An 18,506-nucleotide genomic window follows, 5' to 3' on the forward strand; every position below is an offset into this window, starting at 1 on the left:
TGCATCGCTTATTGAGGAGCTCTTGATGATAATTAAATGATTAGCACAAAAAAAGGGGATTTGAGAAAATGTGAAAATAAATCTGTCACTGAACAGGGTGATACTGGAAAGAGTTGAGATTACTTATCAACCTTATATGAGCACTGCGCTTTTCCAGGATCTGGGAAAAATTCCTTTGGTGTTAGCGACTTTCAAATTAATTGTTAGCTTGTCACTCATTGTATACAATGCTGTTTCCAAAATTTTAACCATGATTACAGCCTGCTCTGAGAAAAAATGAATCCTTGACCAGAAAGAAACAAGACACACTTTTTATCCTGTTCTGAGTTTGCCACAGTTGTGCTGCAGAAGGACAAAGAAACACTGAGGCTTTTTGTTTAAGACATTTGTTAGTTTTGTTGATAGAAAACAGATCAAGAAAAACCTTAGCCCTGCATCAGCATCCTGTGGAAGATTTTGGAGCTGAGAGTGAATGTTTGGTTTGGCTTTGTTTTACATTTTTTAAACAAATAAAAATCTGTGGCATGCATTTGTATTCAGCTCTCCTTACTATGACACTAATACCAACTGCCTCTAAAAGTTAAATAAACTCCGCATGTAGAATGCTTTGTGTGGAGGACGACCAACAATGCACATCACCCTGAACACATCATCAGCACGGTGAGATATGGTGGTGGCAGCATCATGCTGTGGGGATGCTAGTCAAAGAAGATGGATGGAGCTAAGTAAAGGAAAATGCTGGGGGGGGGGAAGCCTGTTAGCGGCTGCAAGAGACTGTCCAGCATGACAATAACCTTAAACTAACAGAGTGCACTACAATCAAGTAGGATATATCGAAGAATATTTATAGGATTGAATGGCTCCGGCAAAAGTCAGACATAAAGCCAATTGGAAATCTGTGGAAAAACTTGAAACTGGTGTTCAAGGGTCCTTGTCATCCAGTCTGACTGAGATGAGCTATTTTGCAAAGAATTGACAAAATGTTTAACAAAATGTTTGGTAGAAACACACCCAAGAGATGTTCAGCTGTAATCATAGTAAAAGGTGGTTCCACACAGTTTTGTGACAATGGGGTTGAATACATGTACACTTTTAGATTCCTATCAGTTAAAAATTAAAACATTGTAACCATTTCGTTCCACTCCAGAGTTATTCTCCATATTCTATTGGTTTATCTTATAACATTTAATTGAAACATCCTGAAGTTTAAGATCATAGGATAACAAAGTTTCACCAGGTATAAAAATACTTAAGCACTATTGCTGCTTATTGTTTCAAATTTTCAAACAGTTCTATCTTTGTCAACAATATAGGTGCTCAATTTGTTGGTTAAAGCAGAATAAATTGGTTGGAAAAGTTCAGCTGTTCATCTTGTGGTTCTCAATCCACCCAAAATTCCCACACATTGTGTCAAACTTCTCATATGGATCGCCCTGAGAATACAAAAAGTTAGTCAAACTATTTCTTCCCCATGCTTTTATATATATCAGTATCCATCTGCACATATCAGGCAACCCTTTTTTGGTACAGCAGATGTTCATCACTGCTCCCTTCCGCTTTTATACTTAGCTTTAAAAAGAAACACAACCACCATGAAAAAAATGTGTTTGGTAATGCATGAGCAAATTGCCCATATCCTTCCCATCCAGTGGATCACTCCTGCTTTCAGTGACATACTCCGTGATTTGCAAATGGCTACCAAAATCCATTTGGATCTGATCGAGTCCAGTGTGAAAGCTCCTGGGTGTCTGGAAGTGGTTGGAATTATCATATAAATGCCATCTGTGAGTGCTGAGCAAACCAGCCCATCCCTCTGTGTGGGTCTGTGATGTAGCTGCCAGAGTCCTGGTGCATCAAATTACGGTGGTGTCACTGCTGACAGTCAGTCAGTGGCGCTTCATGGGTCTGGGGTGAAAATGAGGGTGGAATATATGACAAAATGACTGGTTCTCTCACAGTTCATGGTTAGATTAGAGGTTCACAACAGGTCTGTTTGCATTTGGGTAATTTCATACTTTGACAGCCGTTTATTGGTTACACAAATCACGAGCTCATTTTCACAGAGGAGATTTATTGATTATGCTTTCAGGTTAGATGATGATCTCTGTAGGAGGCCATTACAGCTTTATCCATTTGAATGCTGATACCATAATATTTGCTTTTCATATCTGACTGACACAGTTGCCTTTGTGTTCACATTTCGAGCCGGGCTGCAGATGGATCAATTGCTGCAAACATTTTTGTTTCTGTGCTAGTTCAAATGGGTCTGCCCGTCATGATAAATGTTTTCTGTTTTGGAAGCAGGCAGACCATTGTGATGCTTACAGAGAAAGAGGAGAGGAGCAGGGATTACAGGTCCTTCTCAAAATATTAGCATATTGTGATAAAGTTCATTATTTTCCATAATGTCATGATGAAAATTTAACATTCATATATTTTAGATTTATTGCACACTAACTGAAATATTTCAGGTCTTTTATTGTCTTAATATGGATGATTTTGGCATACAGCTCATGAAAACCCAAAATTCCTATCTCACAAAATTAGCATATCATTAAAAGGGTCTCTAAACGAGCTATGAACCTAATCATCTGAATCAACGAGTTAACTCTAAACACCTGCAAAAGATTCCTGAGGCCTTTAAGACTCCCAGCCTGGTTCATCACTCAAAACCCCAATCATGGGTAAGACTGCCGACCTGACTGCTGTCCAGAAGGCCACTATTGACACCCTCAAGCAAGAGGGTAAGACACAGAAAGACATTTCTGAACGAATAGGCTGTTCCCAGAGTGCTGTATCAAGGCACCTCAGTGGAAAGTCTGTGGGAAGAAAAAGGTGTGGCAGAAAACGCTGCACAACGAGAAGAGGTGACCGGACCCTGAGGAAGATTGTGGAGAAGGGCCGATTCCAGACCTTGGGGGACCTGCGGAAGCAGTGGACTGAGTCTGGAGTAGAAACATTCAGAGCCACGGTGTACAGGCGTGTGCCGCATTCCCCAGGTCAAGCCACTTTTGAACCAGAAACAGCGGCAGAAGCGCCTGACCTGGGCTACAGAGAAGCAGCACTGGACTGTTGCTCAGTGGTCCAAAGTACTTTTTTCGGATGAAAGCAAATTCTGCATGTCATTCAGAAATCAAGGTGCCAGAGTCTGAAGGAAGACTGGGGAGAAGGAAATGCCAAAATGTCAGAAGTCCAGTGTCAAGTACCCACAGTCAGTGATGGTCTGGGGTGCCGTGTCAGCTGCTGGTGTTGGTCCACTGTGTTTTATCAAGGGCAGGGTCAATGCAGCTAGCTATCAGGAGATTTTGGAGCACTTCATGCTTCCATCTGCTGAAAAGCTTTATGGAGATGAAGATTTTATTTTTCAGCACGACCTGGCACCTGCTCACAGTGCCAAAACCACTGGTAAATGGTTTACTGACCATGGTATCACTGTGCTCAATTGGCCTGCCAACTCTCTTAACCTGAACCCCATAGAGAATCTGTGGGATATTGTGAAGAGAACATTGAGAGACTCAAGACCCAACACTCTGGATGAGCTAAAGGCCGCTATCGAAGCATCCTGGGCCTCCATAAGACCTCAGCAGTGCCACAGGCTGATTGCCTCCATGCCATGCCGCGTTGAAGCAGTCATTTCTGCAAAAGGATTCCCGACCAAGTATTGAGTGCATAACTGTACATGATTATTTGAAGGTTGACGTTTTTTGTATTAAAAACACTTTTCTTTTATTGGTCGGATGAAATATGCTAATTTTGTGAGATAGGAATTTTGGGTTTTCATGAGCTGTATGCCAAAATCATCCGTATTAAGACAATAAAAGACCTGAAATATGTCAGTTAGTGTGCAATGAATCTAAAATATATGAATGTTAAATTTTCATCATGACATTATGGAAAATAATTAACTTTATCACAATATGCTAATATTTTGAGAAGGACCTGTATATGTTTTAAGAGCTGCACTGCTTTCTACTGATCTAATGTTAACCAAAAATGCTGCTTTCTTGTCTCAATTAGGCTTTTCTCAGAAAATACTGGTCAAAATACTTCACTTACCTGCGCCTTTATTTTACTCTTTCTTTGAGCTACCACTGAACTATAAAAGATAATGTTCCCATTTGCAAAATTAAAAGTTATTTCTGGTCAATTTAGGACAGCTATACTATGTCAGCTGTATTAAGATTTGGTCATTGTGTGCAATTGTGGCAGGCAAACATATTGAGCGTCTCCTGAGTCGATAGTTTGTTGAACCACCTTTTTCTGCAGTTTCAGCTGCAAGTCTTTGTCTCTAACAACTTTCCACATCTAGAGACTGAATATATCGTCTACTGCTTTTTGTAAAATTGCTAGATTTCAATCAGATTAGATGGATAATGTTTGTAAACATCAGTTTTTAGATTCCCATTTCATTTAGGCCTGGCCATTTTAACATATAAATATGCTCTGATCTAAACCATTCCATTGTTCATGGAAAAGGTGAACCTCCGCCCCTATCGGTCATGATTACCCTGAATTTAGTTTCATCCATCTTCCCATCAGTTTTTTTCAAAAACTGCACTTTTGTTCTCATCTGGCCATAGACCAGAGATAGGGACTTGAGTTTGGGACTCGTACTCAAGTCGCACTTAAATCACACATACAGTGACTTCAGACTTGACTTAGACTTGCACTCAAAAGACTTCAGACTCGACTCGACTTTTTTTTGTGTTTTGTGTGAATATATGTTCTTTGTCAGATCGCCTGCCTGCTGTGTTTTTATTTCCCTTATAAATAGCAGTGACATAAAGCTACGTGACCAAATGCATTTGCATGTGCAAACCATCACAATCATAGTGGCACTGGTGAGCACACCTGTTTCTGTCCCACCATTCATAATAACTTTCGGGTACAAAAACTTCACTCAAGGAGCAAATAAAAGAGCAGCAAACTGCGGCATCTGCGGTATAAAAATACAGGATACATGGGTCCACCACATCTAATTTCATCCGCCACCTGAAAACCCACCCAGAAAGCTTAGTCACTGCGTGATATGAACACTTGATGTTGGCATCTATGCTAGTGCCACAGCAGTCATTGTTCATTTAAATTCAGTTTTAATTTTCATTTTATAATTATTCAGTTGGTTTTTATTTTATTTACAGGTCCTTCTCAAAATATTAGCATATTGTGATAAAGTTCATTATTTTCCATAATGTAATGATGAAAATTTAACATTCATATATTTTAGATTCATTGCACACTAACTGAAATATTTCAGGTCTTTTATTGTCTTAATACGGATGATTTTGGCATACAGCTCATGAAAACCCAAAATTCTTATCTCACAAAATTAGCATATCATTAAAAGGGTCTCTAAACGATCTATGAACCTAATCATCTGAATCAACGAGTTAACTCTAAACACCTGCAAAAGATTCCTGAGGCCTTTAAAACTCCCAGCCTGGTTCATCACTCAAAACCCCAATCATGGGTAAGACTGCCGACCTGACTGCTGTCCAGAAGGCCACTATTGACACCCTCAAGCAAGAGGGTAAGACACGGAAAGAAATTTCTGAATGAATAGGCTGTTCCCAGAGTGCTGTATCAAGGCACCTCAGTGGGAAGTCTGTGGGAAAGAAAAAGTGTGGCAGAAAACGCTGCACAACGAGAAGAGGTGACCGGACCCTGAGGAAGATTGTGGAGAAGGGCCAATTCCAGACCTTGGGGGACCTGCGGAAGCAGTGGACTGAGTCTGGAGTAGAAACATCCAGAGCCACCGTGCACAGGCGTGTGCAGGAAATGGGCTACAGGTGCCGCATTCCCCAGGTCAAGCCACTTTTGAACCAGAAACAGCGGCAGAAGCGCCTGACCTGGGCTACAGAGAAGCAGCACTGGACTGCTGCTCAGTGGTCCAAAGTACTTTTTTCAGATGAAAGCAAATTCTGCATGTCATTCGGAAATCAAGGTGCCAGAGTCTGGAGGAAGACTGGGGAGAAGGAAATGCCAGAATGCCAGAAGTCCAGTGTCAAGTACCCACAGTCAGTGATGGTCTGGGGTGCCGTGTCAGCTGCTGGTGTTGGTCCACTGTGTTTTATTAAGGGCAGGGTCAATGCAGCTAGCTATCAGGAGATTTTGGAGCACTTCATGCTTACAACCTGGGACCTGCTCACAGTGCCAAAACCACTGGTAAATGGTTTACTGACCATGGTATCACTGTGCTCAATTGGCCTGCCAACTCTCCTGACATGAACCCCATAGAGAATCTGTGGGATATTGTGAAGAGAACGTTGAGAGACTCAAGACCCAACACTCTGGATGAGCTAAAGGCCACTATCGAAGCATCCTGGGCCTCTATAAGACCTCAGCAGTGCCACAGGCTGATTGCCTCCATGCCACGCCACATTGAAGCAGTCATTTCTGCAAAAGGATTCCCGACCAAGTATTGAGTTCATAACTGTACATGATTATTTGAAGGTTGACGTTTTTTGTTTTAAAAACACTTTTCTTTTTTTGGTCGGATGAAATATGCTACTTTTGTGAGATAGGAATTTTGGGTTTTCATGTGCCGTATGCCAAAATCATCCGTATTAAGACAATAAAAGACCTGAAATATTTCAGTTAGTGTGCAATGAATCTAAAATATATGAATGTTAAATTTTCATCATGACATTATGGAAAATAATGAACTTTATCACAATATGCTAATATTTTGAGAAGGACCTGTATATTGTTAGACAAGGCAGGATTTTTCTCATTTTTCATTTAAAATAAAAGATATGTTCACTGCTAAAACAAAAGAATATTGTATCTACAAACATATCTAAGAAAATAACATTTTTGGAGAAAAATACAGCTAACAAATATATCTGTAAAATATTTGTGTGTGTGTGTTTTTTTTAGTTGTATTTTTTAATTACCAGTTAAGGCTGATGATCATACCTTAGATAGGACAATGCAACTTTCTACGTAAACCATCCATCCATCCATTTTGACTGCTATGTCACTCAAATAGTTGAGACTTAAATTGGACTTATGTTTAAAAACGTGAGACTTGACTTTGACTTCATTTCTGCCGTAGACCTTCCACAAGTTGTCTTTTATAAAGGTACTTCTAACGGCTTTCTTTTACAACAATTTTCTTCATGCCATTCTTCCTATTTTATATTTGCCCTGTTGATGAATGCTTCTTTATGAATGCTTGATTAATGCTCTTCTTGTCCAGCCTGTCATGATAGATGGAAGACCATGTCTAGTAGGTTGCAGTTGGGCCATACTCTTTTAATTTTTGGTGAATAGTACTCTGACAGTTCAATAGTGCTCTTTGAGATTTTCAAAGTTTGGGGTGTTGTTTTATAAGCTAACTCTGTCTTAAACCTCTCCACAGCTTTATGTCTGCTCTGCTTCTTGGTCTTCATAATGCTGTTTGTTCACTAATGTTCTCTTACAAACCTCTGATGCCTTCACAGAACAGCAGGATTTATGCTGAGATGAAATTACACGCCGGTGAGCTCTATTTACTAATTAAGTAACTTCTATTCAAATCAGTTCAGTTTATTTATATAGAGTTAATTCACAGCACATTTTGACTCAAGGCACTTAACTTTACAAAAAAAGTCAATTGAGTCATACAGACAAATTTCAAGTCAAGTATATACATTTTAAATTGATCATAGTTATCAAACAATGCAGTCAAGTTCAGTTTATTATTAAATTTGGGTAATAGGTTTTTCCTCTAAGGAAACCCAGCATATTGCATTGAGTTCATGACCTGCAGCATTCATTCCTCCTGGTTGAGCATGTCGCGACAGTGGACAGTCGCTTGCATCATGTCTTTGACTTTGCACAATCCCTCACACTGACCATCCATGTAGTGACATTGGAAAGGAAAACTCACCTTTATCAGCAAGAAATCTCCAGCAGAACCTGGCTCAGTGTGAACAGCCGCCTGCCATGATATACTGGTTGTTTGAGAATACAAATCAAGCACACACTAAAATCACAGAAGCACTGATCCAGGAGTACTTTCAATGTTAAGGAAAAGTAAAAAGTTAATGGCAGTAGTTGCTATTTTATTGTCCAGTGGTCTTTATGTCCAGCAGCATATCTCCAGCAGCCTAAGACTATAGCAACATAATTACAGAGATAGCTCAGAGTAACTTAAGCCACTGTAACTATAAGGTTTATCAAAAAGGAAAGTTTTAAGCATAGTCTTGAAAGTAGACAGGGACACAAGGACTAAAACTGGGAGATGGTAACACTGGAAGGTGCTGTGTTAGGAACGTATGAAACAATCAGACCTCGTGTATGATGGAGGTTAGTTATTAAAGGCGTTTTATGAGAGAAAGATAGTTTTAAATTATATTCTGGATTTAACAGGGAGCCAATGAAGGGAAGCTAAAATAGGAGAAATATGATCTGTCTTTTTAATTTTCTTTAGAGCTTTTGCTGCAGCATTTTGGATGAGCTTAGGGCTTTTAACTGCATTTTGTGAACCTTCTGATAATAAAGAATTTCAGTAGTCCAGCCTTGAAATAACAAATGCATTTACAAGTTTTACAGCATCACTCCTGGACATGATATTTATAATTGTAGTAATATTCTGGAAGTGAAAGAATAAATTCCTAGAAACCTGATTACTAGGGAATTTAAGTAACATGTCCTGGTCGAAGATAACACCAGGGCTATTTACTTTATTACCAAAGGCTAATCTAATGTCATCCAGATTAAGTGACTGACTAAGCAATTACCTTTCAAAGACTCAGGTCTAATGACAATAACTTGAACTTAAAAGCGGATAGTTTAGAGTCATCCATGTTTTTGTCTTCAAGACATGCCTGTAGTCTATCTAACTGATTGGACTCATCAGGATTATGGATAAATATAGCTGTGTATCATCAGCATAACAGTGGAAATCTATCACATGCTGTCTGACATAGTAAAGAGAATTGGCCTAAGCACCGAACGCTGTGATACTCCACAAGTAACCCTGAAGTGTGAAGGTTTATCATTTACATAAATAAACTGGAAACTGTTGGACAAATAGGATTTAAACCAGCCTACTGCTGTTCCCCTGATCCCTACATCACATTCATTTCTTTCTACAAGAATAATGTGATTAACTGTATCAAATGCAGCTCTAAGGTCCAACAGGACAAGTACAGACACAAGTCCATTATCTGAGGCCATGAGAATATCATTAGTGACTTTCACCAATGCTGATGTAATGCTATGATGAGCTCTGAAACCTGACTGAAAAGCTTCAAACAGATCATTACTGTGTAAATGATTAGCAAGTAATTTTTAAAGAGTTTTAGACAAGAAAGGAAGACTGGATGTAGGTCTGTAATTTATTAAGTCATCTTGATCGAGAGATAGTCTCTTGAGTAAAGGTTTAAAAACAGCTACCTTAAAAGCCTGTGGTACGCATTTGTTGACTAATGGTAGATTAATCACATCTATAATGGGGCTGTAATCAATGAGAACACTTCCTAAAGAATTTGGTGGAGACAGAGTATAACATGCAAGTTGAAGGTTTAGATTAGGCTGATATATTTGATAACTCAGACAGCTAAACTAGATCAAAACAGTCCAAACACAGATCAGGTTTTACAGTTATCTACATCATGGCAACTTGGTGCATCACCTCCACCGTGTGGTGGTGTTAGCAGACTATTAAAATAAGGTTGCAGTGGAACAATACAGCCACTTATCCAAGCAGTTATTGTATACCTCAATTAAACTCGTCCATTTTAAGAAAGATTCAAATAATCAAAAACCTGTCGGCAATTTTACCAAACGTTTTGTAAAAGTAATTTATTACCTCCCTACAAGGAGGTCATGTTTTTGTTGCCGTTCATCTGTCTGTCCATCTGCCTGTGAGTTTGCAAAATATCTCAAAATGTTATCAATGGATTTGAATAAAATATTCAGACTAGGTGTGTATTAGGACAAGGAACAGATGATCAGAGTTTGGTGGTGATGCAGAATATCATCTGCACCCAGGATTTTCTCAAAAAATTCTTTAACATTGCCAGAAAATGATGTGGCAACTTAGAATTCCTACGTGGTTCATCACCATGTCAGCAGCTGACATGCAGTGGCCAGAAGTTATTCAGAGTACAGCTCATCAGTGACATGAGTCAATGACCTAGCACCTCGGCAGAGGTCTATGCTCTATGAGTGCTTTTCTAGTTTAAAATTATTTGAAGCATTAGTGAAAGGTTACTTGGGTTTGATTTGAACAAAGATTATTTATTTATTTATTTATTTATTGTCACAAGATTAAGCTGATGCAGATGTCTGTTAGTAAAATAGCCAAATCAGGTAACAGCATTTAGAAGAACTTGGTTTTGACAAGATAGCCCTCTGTGCACGTGTGTGGAAGATGTATTACTTGTCAGCAGGATGTGAACAATTTATCAAAGGGCCACGGATTACATTTAATCTGTGAGGCTTGTTTTGTTTAATGTGTGTTTATTTCTGTGGATTTCTTTGGAAGGAAAATCATTTTATCTGTCATTTGTGTCATTTGAAATTATTTATTCAGACTACTTTAACAAAATCAAGGGGGATTAAACAGACAGTTAATAAAAGAGTGGAAGATCACCACTTGGTTAGCAAAACTGCTGAGAGCATAAAATTGTAAAATAAACCTCAGATTCGTCAACACACACCGTAGGATTTACAGGTCCTTCTCAAAATATTAGCATATTGTGATAAAGTTCATTATTTTCCATAATGTCATGATGAAAATTTAACATTCATATATTTTAGATTCATTGCACACTAACTGAAATATTTCAGGTCTTTTATTGTCTTAATACGGATGATTTTGGCATACAGCTCATGAAAACCCAAAATTCCTATCTCACAAAATTAGCATATTTCATCCAACCAATAAAAGAAAAGTGTTTTTAATACTAAAAATGTCAACCTTCAAATAATCATGTACAGTTATGCACTCAATATTTGGTCAGGAATCCTTTTGCAGAAATGACTGCTTCAGTGCGGCGTGGCATGGAGGCAATCAGCCTGTGGCACTGCTGAGGTCTTATGGAGGCCCAGGATGCTTCGATAGCGGCCTTTAGCTCATCCAGAGTGTTGGGTCTTGAGTCTCTCAACGTTCTCTTCACAATATCCCACAGATTCTCTATGGGGTTCAGGTTAAGAGAGTTGGCAGGCCAATTGAGCACAGTGATACCATGGTCAGTAAACCATTTACCAGTGGTTTTGGCACTGTGAGCAGGTGCCAGGTCGTGCTGAAAAATGAAATCTTCATCTCCATAAAGCTTTTCAGCAGATGGAAGCATGAAGTGCTCCAAAATCTCCTGATAGCTAGCTGCATTGACCCTGCCCTTGATAAAACACAGTGGACCAACATCAGCAGCTGACACGGCACCCCAGACCATCACTGACTGTGGGTACTTGACACTGGACTTCTGGCATTTTGGCATTTCCTTCTCCCCAGTCTTCCTCCAGACTCTGGCACCTTGATTTCCGAATGACATGCAGAATTTGCTTTCATCCGAAAAAAGTACTTTGGACCACTGAGCAACAGTCCAGTGCTGCTTCTCTGTAGCCCAGGTCAGGCGCTTCTGCCGCTGTTTCTGGTTCAAAAGTGGCTTGACCTGGGGAATGCGGCACCTGTAGCCCATTTCCTGCACACGCCTGTGCACGGTGGCTCTGGATGTTTCTACTCCAGACTCAGTCCACTGCTTCCGCAGGTCCCCCAAGGTCTGGAATCGGCCCTTCTCCACAATCTTCCTCAGGGTCCGGTCACCTCTTCTCGTTGTGCAGCGTTTTCTGCCACACTTTTTCCTTCCCACAGACTTCCCACTGAGGTGCCTTGATACAGCACTCTGGGAACAGCCTATTCGTTCAGAAATTTCTTTCTGTGTCTTACCCTCTTGCTTGAGGGTGTCAATAGTGGCCTTCTGGACAGCAGTCAGGTAGGCAGTCTTACCCATGATTGGGGTTTTGAGTGATGAACCAGGCTGGGAGTTTTAAAGGCCCCAGGAATCTTTTGCAGGTGTTTAGAGTTAACTCGTTGATTCAGATGATTAGGTTCATAGCTCGTTTAGAGACCCTTTTAATGATATGCTAATTTTGTGAGATAGGAATTTTGGGTTTTCATGAGCTGTATGCCAAAATCATCCGTATTAAGACAATAAAAGACCTGAAATATTTCAGTTAGTGTGCAATGAATCTAAAATATATGAATGTTAAATTTTCATCATGACATTATGGAAAATAATGAACTTTATCACAATATGCTAATATTTTGAGAAGGACCTGTATAAGCAGAGGTAGCACTCAGTCCACAATAAATCATTTTCATTCTGATTAAATAAAAATAAACAAGTCTAATAGACAGTTAATTAGTATAAGATGAGGAAAATCACTTATCAGTAATGGGTATTATCTTGTGATTACCTGTGATCTGCATTATATTCCAGATGGACTGCAGGAAATTATTTCTCTCTTCAATAAAGACTCTAACTTTAAACCTTTGTGTTTAAAGGACAGTGCCACAAATCATCACTTGATCACAAATTGCTTTGTTGTGCAGCCCACATCACTGTATTGTTCATGTTCCTGGAATGTGAATCAGAGTCCTTGAACTGCAAAGCCTCCTACCAAAATCCTCAGTATCAATGCAAGCTGCAGGGAGATAATTAATTTATTTTCCCTTCTTGTTTTTGCCAATTCTGATTACTTTGAGGCTAAGCCTTTTTGGAGATACTGTCTCAAAAACAAGTGCTGTTTGGAGAAATTTCCATCAGTCATTCTAAAAGCTTTTTCCCATCTTTTAAACATCAATACCAATTCAGCTGAATGCAACATCAATTAAAACTCAGTGGTACCATCATAGATAATAAGTGAAAGAGTTGGCATTAACACTGTCTTAGAATTTATGCTTTTTGTTCAATAAAGTAAAAGTGAAATTGGTTTTGTTGGTTTTTCAAAGCAACTAGACCATAGGAAAAATGCACAGTAGAAAGTAATAAAAAATCACAACTCACAAAGTAAGATTTAGGGCTAAAGGATAAAGTCACATGTATGGTAAATATTAAAGATTAATTTCAGCTCCTCTGTGCAGATAGTTGCATGTTAGAGGTGAAACCAGCAGTTACTGGACTCCGTATGGTAAGATAACTGTCTGTGTGTTGTACTCAGGGCTCAGAAGAGGATGGGCAGAAGCTGATAAAGTCCATCTCTCTGTTAGAGAGCCAACACCACCACCTGCTGCACTGTCTGGAGAAAACTACAGTGAGAAAACCTCTCTGTTTTACTTTAAATACTCCAACTCCAGTGTTTATATATACACTAGTCTTTCTTGTTCAGTAACAGGTTATTAAATAACTAAGCTGGAACTACATATTCATTATAAAAGGTCCAGGAGGCATACAGTTCAGCAGCACTTCAGACTTTTCTCTCTGTGACAGGGGATGAACAGTTTTTGTTCTTCTAATGTTACCTTGTTGGAACGCTGACACTGATTGACGCTGCGAGCGTTGATCTAAAAACAGACTTGAGGGAGTTTTGCTGCTGTTGGATATGTCTATCACTTTGACAGTACGGTTAACCCACTCACTAAATCTGAGTGTCGAAATCACACGAGGCGGGAAGAAAGTGTTTGTAGAAACATTTATTTACATGTCAGTTTGACAGATAATATATGACACGGTGGGGCTGTTGGAATGTGAAGTTCTGCTGTGCATCAGAATTGTGTCTAAACAATAATATGCATGCAATCAGGAGTTACTCAGGGAAAAGCATGGAAAGCCAGCTAAGTTTCTTTATTTTCTTTAGGCTTGTGATTGACTGGTGATGTATTGACTTGCACATTGTGAGCGGAGGTAGTCTGCAGCCCTCCCACAGTTATATCTAGAGAATAAATGTCAGAAAACAACTGCTGAGGACCAGATTTGTGGTTTTCACCCAAAGGAATTTGTGTTACATGGCTATTTTAATGTGTTATAAGGCTGTAAATTACCTTTATTACTTTCACAAATTACAGTATGAAAACATTAAACAGTGCTGTATAAAGTATTTGCATCTTTACAAATTTGATCTGTTTTTGCACTTTAATGTTTCAGATCAATTAAACAGTTTTTAATATTAAAGAGAGATACCCTGAGTAAACCTAAAATGCAGTTTTTAAATGGTCATTAAATGTATTAACATAATTATGTTACCTAAACCAACCTAGCCATGTGTGCAAATATAATGGCCTCCTTGTTAAATCACTGTGATTAACCACAGTTTTGAAAAGGTAAGTTCAATTTTACGTGTCGCACCCAGAATCAAGAAAGCACTTTAATAGAAATCAACAAAATAAGGATTTTGGAGAGGCCTAGTCAAAGTTTAGACTTAAATCCAATTGAGATGCTTTTGCATAAACCTACAGCAGCTGTTCAAGGTCAAAGTGCTGCTGAATTAAAACAATTCTGCAAACAGTTGGCCATAATCCACAGGGGTGTAAATGACTTAAAGCCAGTTACTGCAAACATTTTATGGCAGTTGATGTGGACAAGGGTGGCACAACCAATTATTCAAAAAGAGAATAAATCTGTAAGGGGACAAAAATGTTTAACACAGCACCATATGTCATTCAGCCTATATCATAAGATAAAACACGTTTTTCAATCGGGTGCCATCTTAAAGGTCAGTAAGTCAGTCAGTTTCTACCGCTTCTTCCATAGTGGGTCACGGGGAAGCTGGTGCCCATCTCCAGCAGTCTATGGGCCAGAGGCAGGGTACACCCTGGACAGGTTGCCAGTCCATCGCAGGGCAACACACAGACACACACAAGACAAACAACCACGCACACACTCACTTACATCTAAGGGCAACATAGAGAGACCCATCCTAAGGTCTTCTATTATAATTTGAGAATAAATGACATATAACTTTTTGTTCTCTTCCTGTTTTTTTCTGTAACCACTGCGTCCTCTCCAGGCCCATGTGTTTGTGGACGAGCAGGTGTACGAGCAGAACTGTTTGGAAACAGCAGTGCAGACCTATCCATCATACAGTCCCTCAATAGCCAGCCATGACAGTCCTGCAGTGACCTGCTGCGGCACAAGAGGAAAAAAAAATACTTCGCTGCCCAACACCAGCCTTTCCCCCGCAAACCCAGTTCCATCACACCGGGGCCCGCTGCAGGAGCTCAGCGCCCTTCACATACAGAGCGGTGACCCACTGTCACAAACAAGCAGGTGAAATTTAGCAGAAAAAGCTTGAAGGTGTCAGCAGCGATTTGGTTTGCGGATGTTGGGTCGACTGTGCCAATTTTTTTAAAGATTTGGTTTTAAATGTCACTTGTGGTAGCTGGGCATAAAGACTTCACTTTCATATATGCTATGAATTTGAATAAATTTGGGATGCATTTTTGAGGTTTACATTTTTGAAAGTTTGTTTTAGGCCACAACAGTCATTGGCATAGATATGTGAAGAGAGTATTGAAACAGAAACAGAAAATGTAGCAGAATTTAACTAATATTTTATCCCCAAAGAAGTTGTGTGTACTAATAAATGCTGTGCATTATTAAACTAGTAAACATTAATAATATATTGCTGGAAGGCTGCATAGATAATATATATTGCAAAGAGATGCTAAACTGAGACATCAGTAAAAGGCTTTTTAAACATTTTAACATTTGTAGTTTTTTAGCATTAGATTATTATAGATTTTATGTGTCAGTATTTGCATTTATTGTGTGGCTTTACTTTTATTGAGTAGGTTGCAAGTGCCAGAAATTTTACTAACAAAATTCATATTAATCATAAATGGAAATCTTGATAGACATCATTAGGAATGCCTGTCAAATGTTGAGTCTTTACCCGGACTGGTTTGTGAAGGGTTGCAAGAGCAAAGGAAATTCACTAGAGGGCATTGTTTAGCCAATCATAATACAGCCTTCTGAATGCTGTTTCTATAGAATCAGAAAAGTCATTCATATTAAACCTTGAAGTGCAGATAGTGCATTCCCATGGAAACTATTTTCTTTTAATATGAAATGTGGATTTCATGTACATATAATTTATATATTTATTTTGCAACTGTTTGTTAAAGGACTAAGTATACCAATTGCAATTTATGTGTTTTTAGATTTAATCTTTTATTATTTAGCAAACAAATTACATTTCCTCTTTAATAAAACTGATGAAAATATCAACATCTTTGAAACTGAAATCTCAAGCAGTCATAGTATCTTTTTCATTCTCCTCTGAAAGCCGTACAAACCTCAATTTGAGAAGTGATGAGAGCAACAGGATCAACTGCAAAAGCGGCCGCATCACCACCGCCATCATCAGCCTCCCTACGCCTCCCGCTTTAACCTCTGATGCCGACGGCCTCCATGGGCCACCGCAGAGAAGGCCGCCACCAACTCTGGGTCATCCAGCAGCTCCCAGCATCCAGACCACATCAAGCTCAGCTGGTATCAACATCGTCAAAGTCTCCGCTTTGTGATTCCCAGTCGGGTTGATGCAACTTTACGCAGCAGGAGGCAGAGGAGGGACAGAGGAGGTAACAACAGTTGTTGTTGAATGCACTGTGTCCCCTGCTCACAGGGTCGGCAATCACAGAGCTGTGCTCCAGCATCATGGAGACATCACTCGTGAACTTTAGAAATTTGAACTCAGAATGTCGCACTTGTCATTTTGTGTATGTACTGCAGATATGGAGAGACTTGCTGCATTTCTAATAGTTTCTAACAGCTGATGTCTTACAGGTAAAAAAAAAAAGAAAGACGAAAGATGTGAATTTAGTCTCAGCACAGACTGACAACATGTCACAAACTGTAAGGTTAAAATAAAGTCATCACAATGATATTTGTTGGCTTTAAATAATACAGACAGATAAAGATGTTGATTGTGTGTACTGTGATTTTATTGCTCTTGTTTGTGCTTTGTGTTGTTGTGTTGAAGTAATTTTGGGCTCAAAGATGTAATAAACATTTTCTTTATTCCTTTAATTCACAGTTCCCAAAACTGCTGACTGTCAAAGAACTGTGTGGAGAATTAAAGCTGTGATTTTGTGTTGGTAAAGATTGAAACCCAATTTTGGCTTTTAGTTGCCTCATGTTTAAGAGTTATTAATGGACTATAAGTTCTGTGTCCTAAATGAAACAAACGAATGGCTTTCAGACTCACAAAGAAATGTCTAAGAAAGTTTTACGACACACATTGCCGAGATTACATAGGCCCCTTAAAAGATTACTTCAGTTTTTTGCTATTTTAAACAAATATTACAAACAAAGATAACTTGAGTAAATATCAAAAGCAATTGCCCCCTAAACGTAATTACTATTTGCACCAGCCTTTGCAGCAACAGCTGCAATCATGAATTGAGTCTTTCACATCGCTGGGAGGAACTTTGCATGGTATTCTTTACAGAAATACTTTAATTCAGCCTGAGTGGAGGGTTTTCAAGCATTAATGATCTATTTAGGGTTATGCCAAACCATCTCAATATGATTTCGGTTAAGATTTTTGACTTGGCCAATCCAAAACCTTCATTTTGTTTTGTTTGTTTTAGCAATTCATCTCCCAAGTGAGGTTAGGCTTAAGACTGCATAATTTTCTCCTAGAAAACGGACTTCGTGGTTCCATCCACAACAGCAACTCCGCCAGGGCCTGAAGCAGCAAAGCAGCCCCAGACCATCACACTACTACCACTGTGTTTGACTCTCAGTTTGACCTACTTTTTTCATCAGTCCACAGAATATTTTTTCTAGACGTCTTAAAGGTCAGGTGTTTTTTGACTAATTTGCAGTCTTGTTGGTGTTTTTACGTTTTTCTTACCTTAAAACTCTCCCTTGGATATTGCTTTTGCCCGGTCTTTTTGTTTTTGTTGAATCAGGAACATTGCTCTTGGTTGTCATTGTGCTCTTTGATTAATTTTGGTTATTTGGGCATAAGTTGTTGTTTTGTGCCTGTTTCTTGTTGTCAGACAGGATCTATTAACGTGAATCCTCGTTTCCAAAGGTCTGGGAGTAATCAGGCATGGTCCTGGCTAGTACAATTTAATTTAGCTTTCCAAAAAATAGGGTTTTTCACAGTTTTTTTCATAAATAACAAAGGGTGTAAGGGGGCAGGTCCTTTCACACAGGCCCAGGTTATTTTGAATAGCTTTTCTCTTAGTAAATGAATCATCATTTTAAAACTTCACTTTGTATTTATTTATTCAGGTTATCTTTGTTCGATGTTAAAATTTGATGATATAAAACATTTAGGTGTAACAAAAAATCAAAAAACAGAAGAAATCTATAAGAATACTCGTTCGTTCGTTCGTCGTCTTCCACTTATCCAGGACCGGGTCGCGGGGGCAGCAGACTCAGCAGAGACGCCCAGACGTCCCTCTCTCCAGACACCTCCTCCAGCTCCTCCAGGGGGAGCCCAAGGCGTTCCCAGGCCAGCCGAGAGACATAGTCCCTCCAGCGTGTCCTGGGCCGTCCCCTGGGCCTCCTCCCGGTGGGACGTGCCTGGAACACCTCCCGAGGAAGGCGTCCAGGAGGCAT

The 18,506-nt window shown here is 39.3% G+C and overlaps 1 protein-coding gene across 2 annotated transcripts in view; it reads left to right on the forward strand.

Annotated features, from left to right (window-relative positions):
- The window catches only part of LOC124856353 (potassium voltage-gated channel subfamily D member 3-like), a 165,151-nt gene extending 148,293 nt beyond the window's left edge, over positions 1 to 16,858 (forward strand). Inside the window, exons 5-7 of one of the 2 annotated variants that reach the window (XM_047346704.1) lie at positions 13,156 to 13,248; positions 14,941 to 15,200; positions 16,219 to 16,858. In XM_047346704.1, the coding sequence (XP_047202660.1) occupies positions 13,156 to 13,248; positions 14,941 to 15,200; positions 16,219 to 16,456 (591 nt within the window). In that variant the 3' untranslated portion in view covers positions 16,457 to 16,858. The remainder of the gene's footprint in view (positions 1 to 13,155; positions 13,249 to 14,940; positions 15,201 to 16,218) is intronic. The other variant, XM_047346705.1, reaches the window with a different exon arrangement.
- Positions 16,859 to 18,506: the final 1,648 nt, after the last annotated feature.

The sequence above is a fragment of the Girardinichthys multiradiatus genome, chromosome 20 (genome assembly GCF_021462225.1).
Source record: "Girardinichthys multiradiatus isolate DD_20200921_A chromosome 20, DD_fGirMul_XY1, whole genome shotgun sequence".
NCBI classification, from domain to species: domain Eukaryota; kingdom Metazoa; phylum Chordata; class Actinopteri; order Cyprinodontiformes; family Goodeidae; genus Girardinichthys; species Girardinichthys multiradiatus.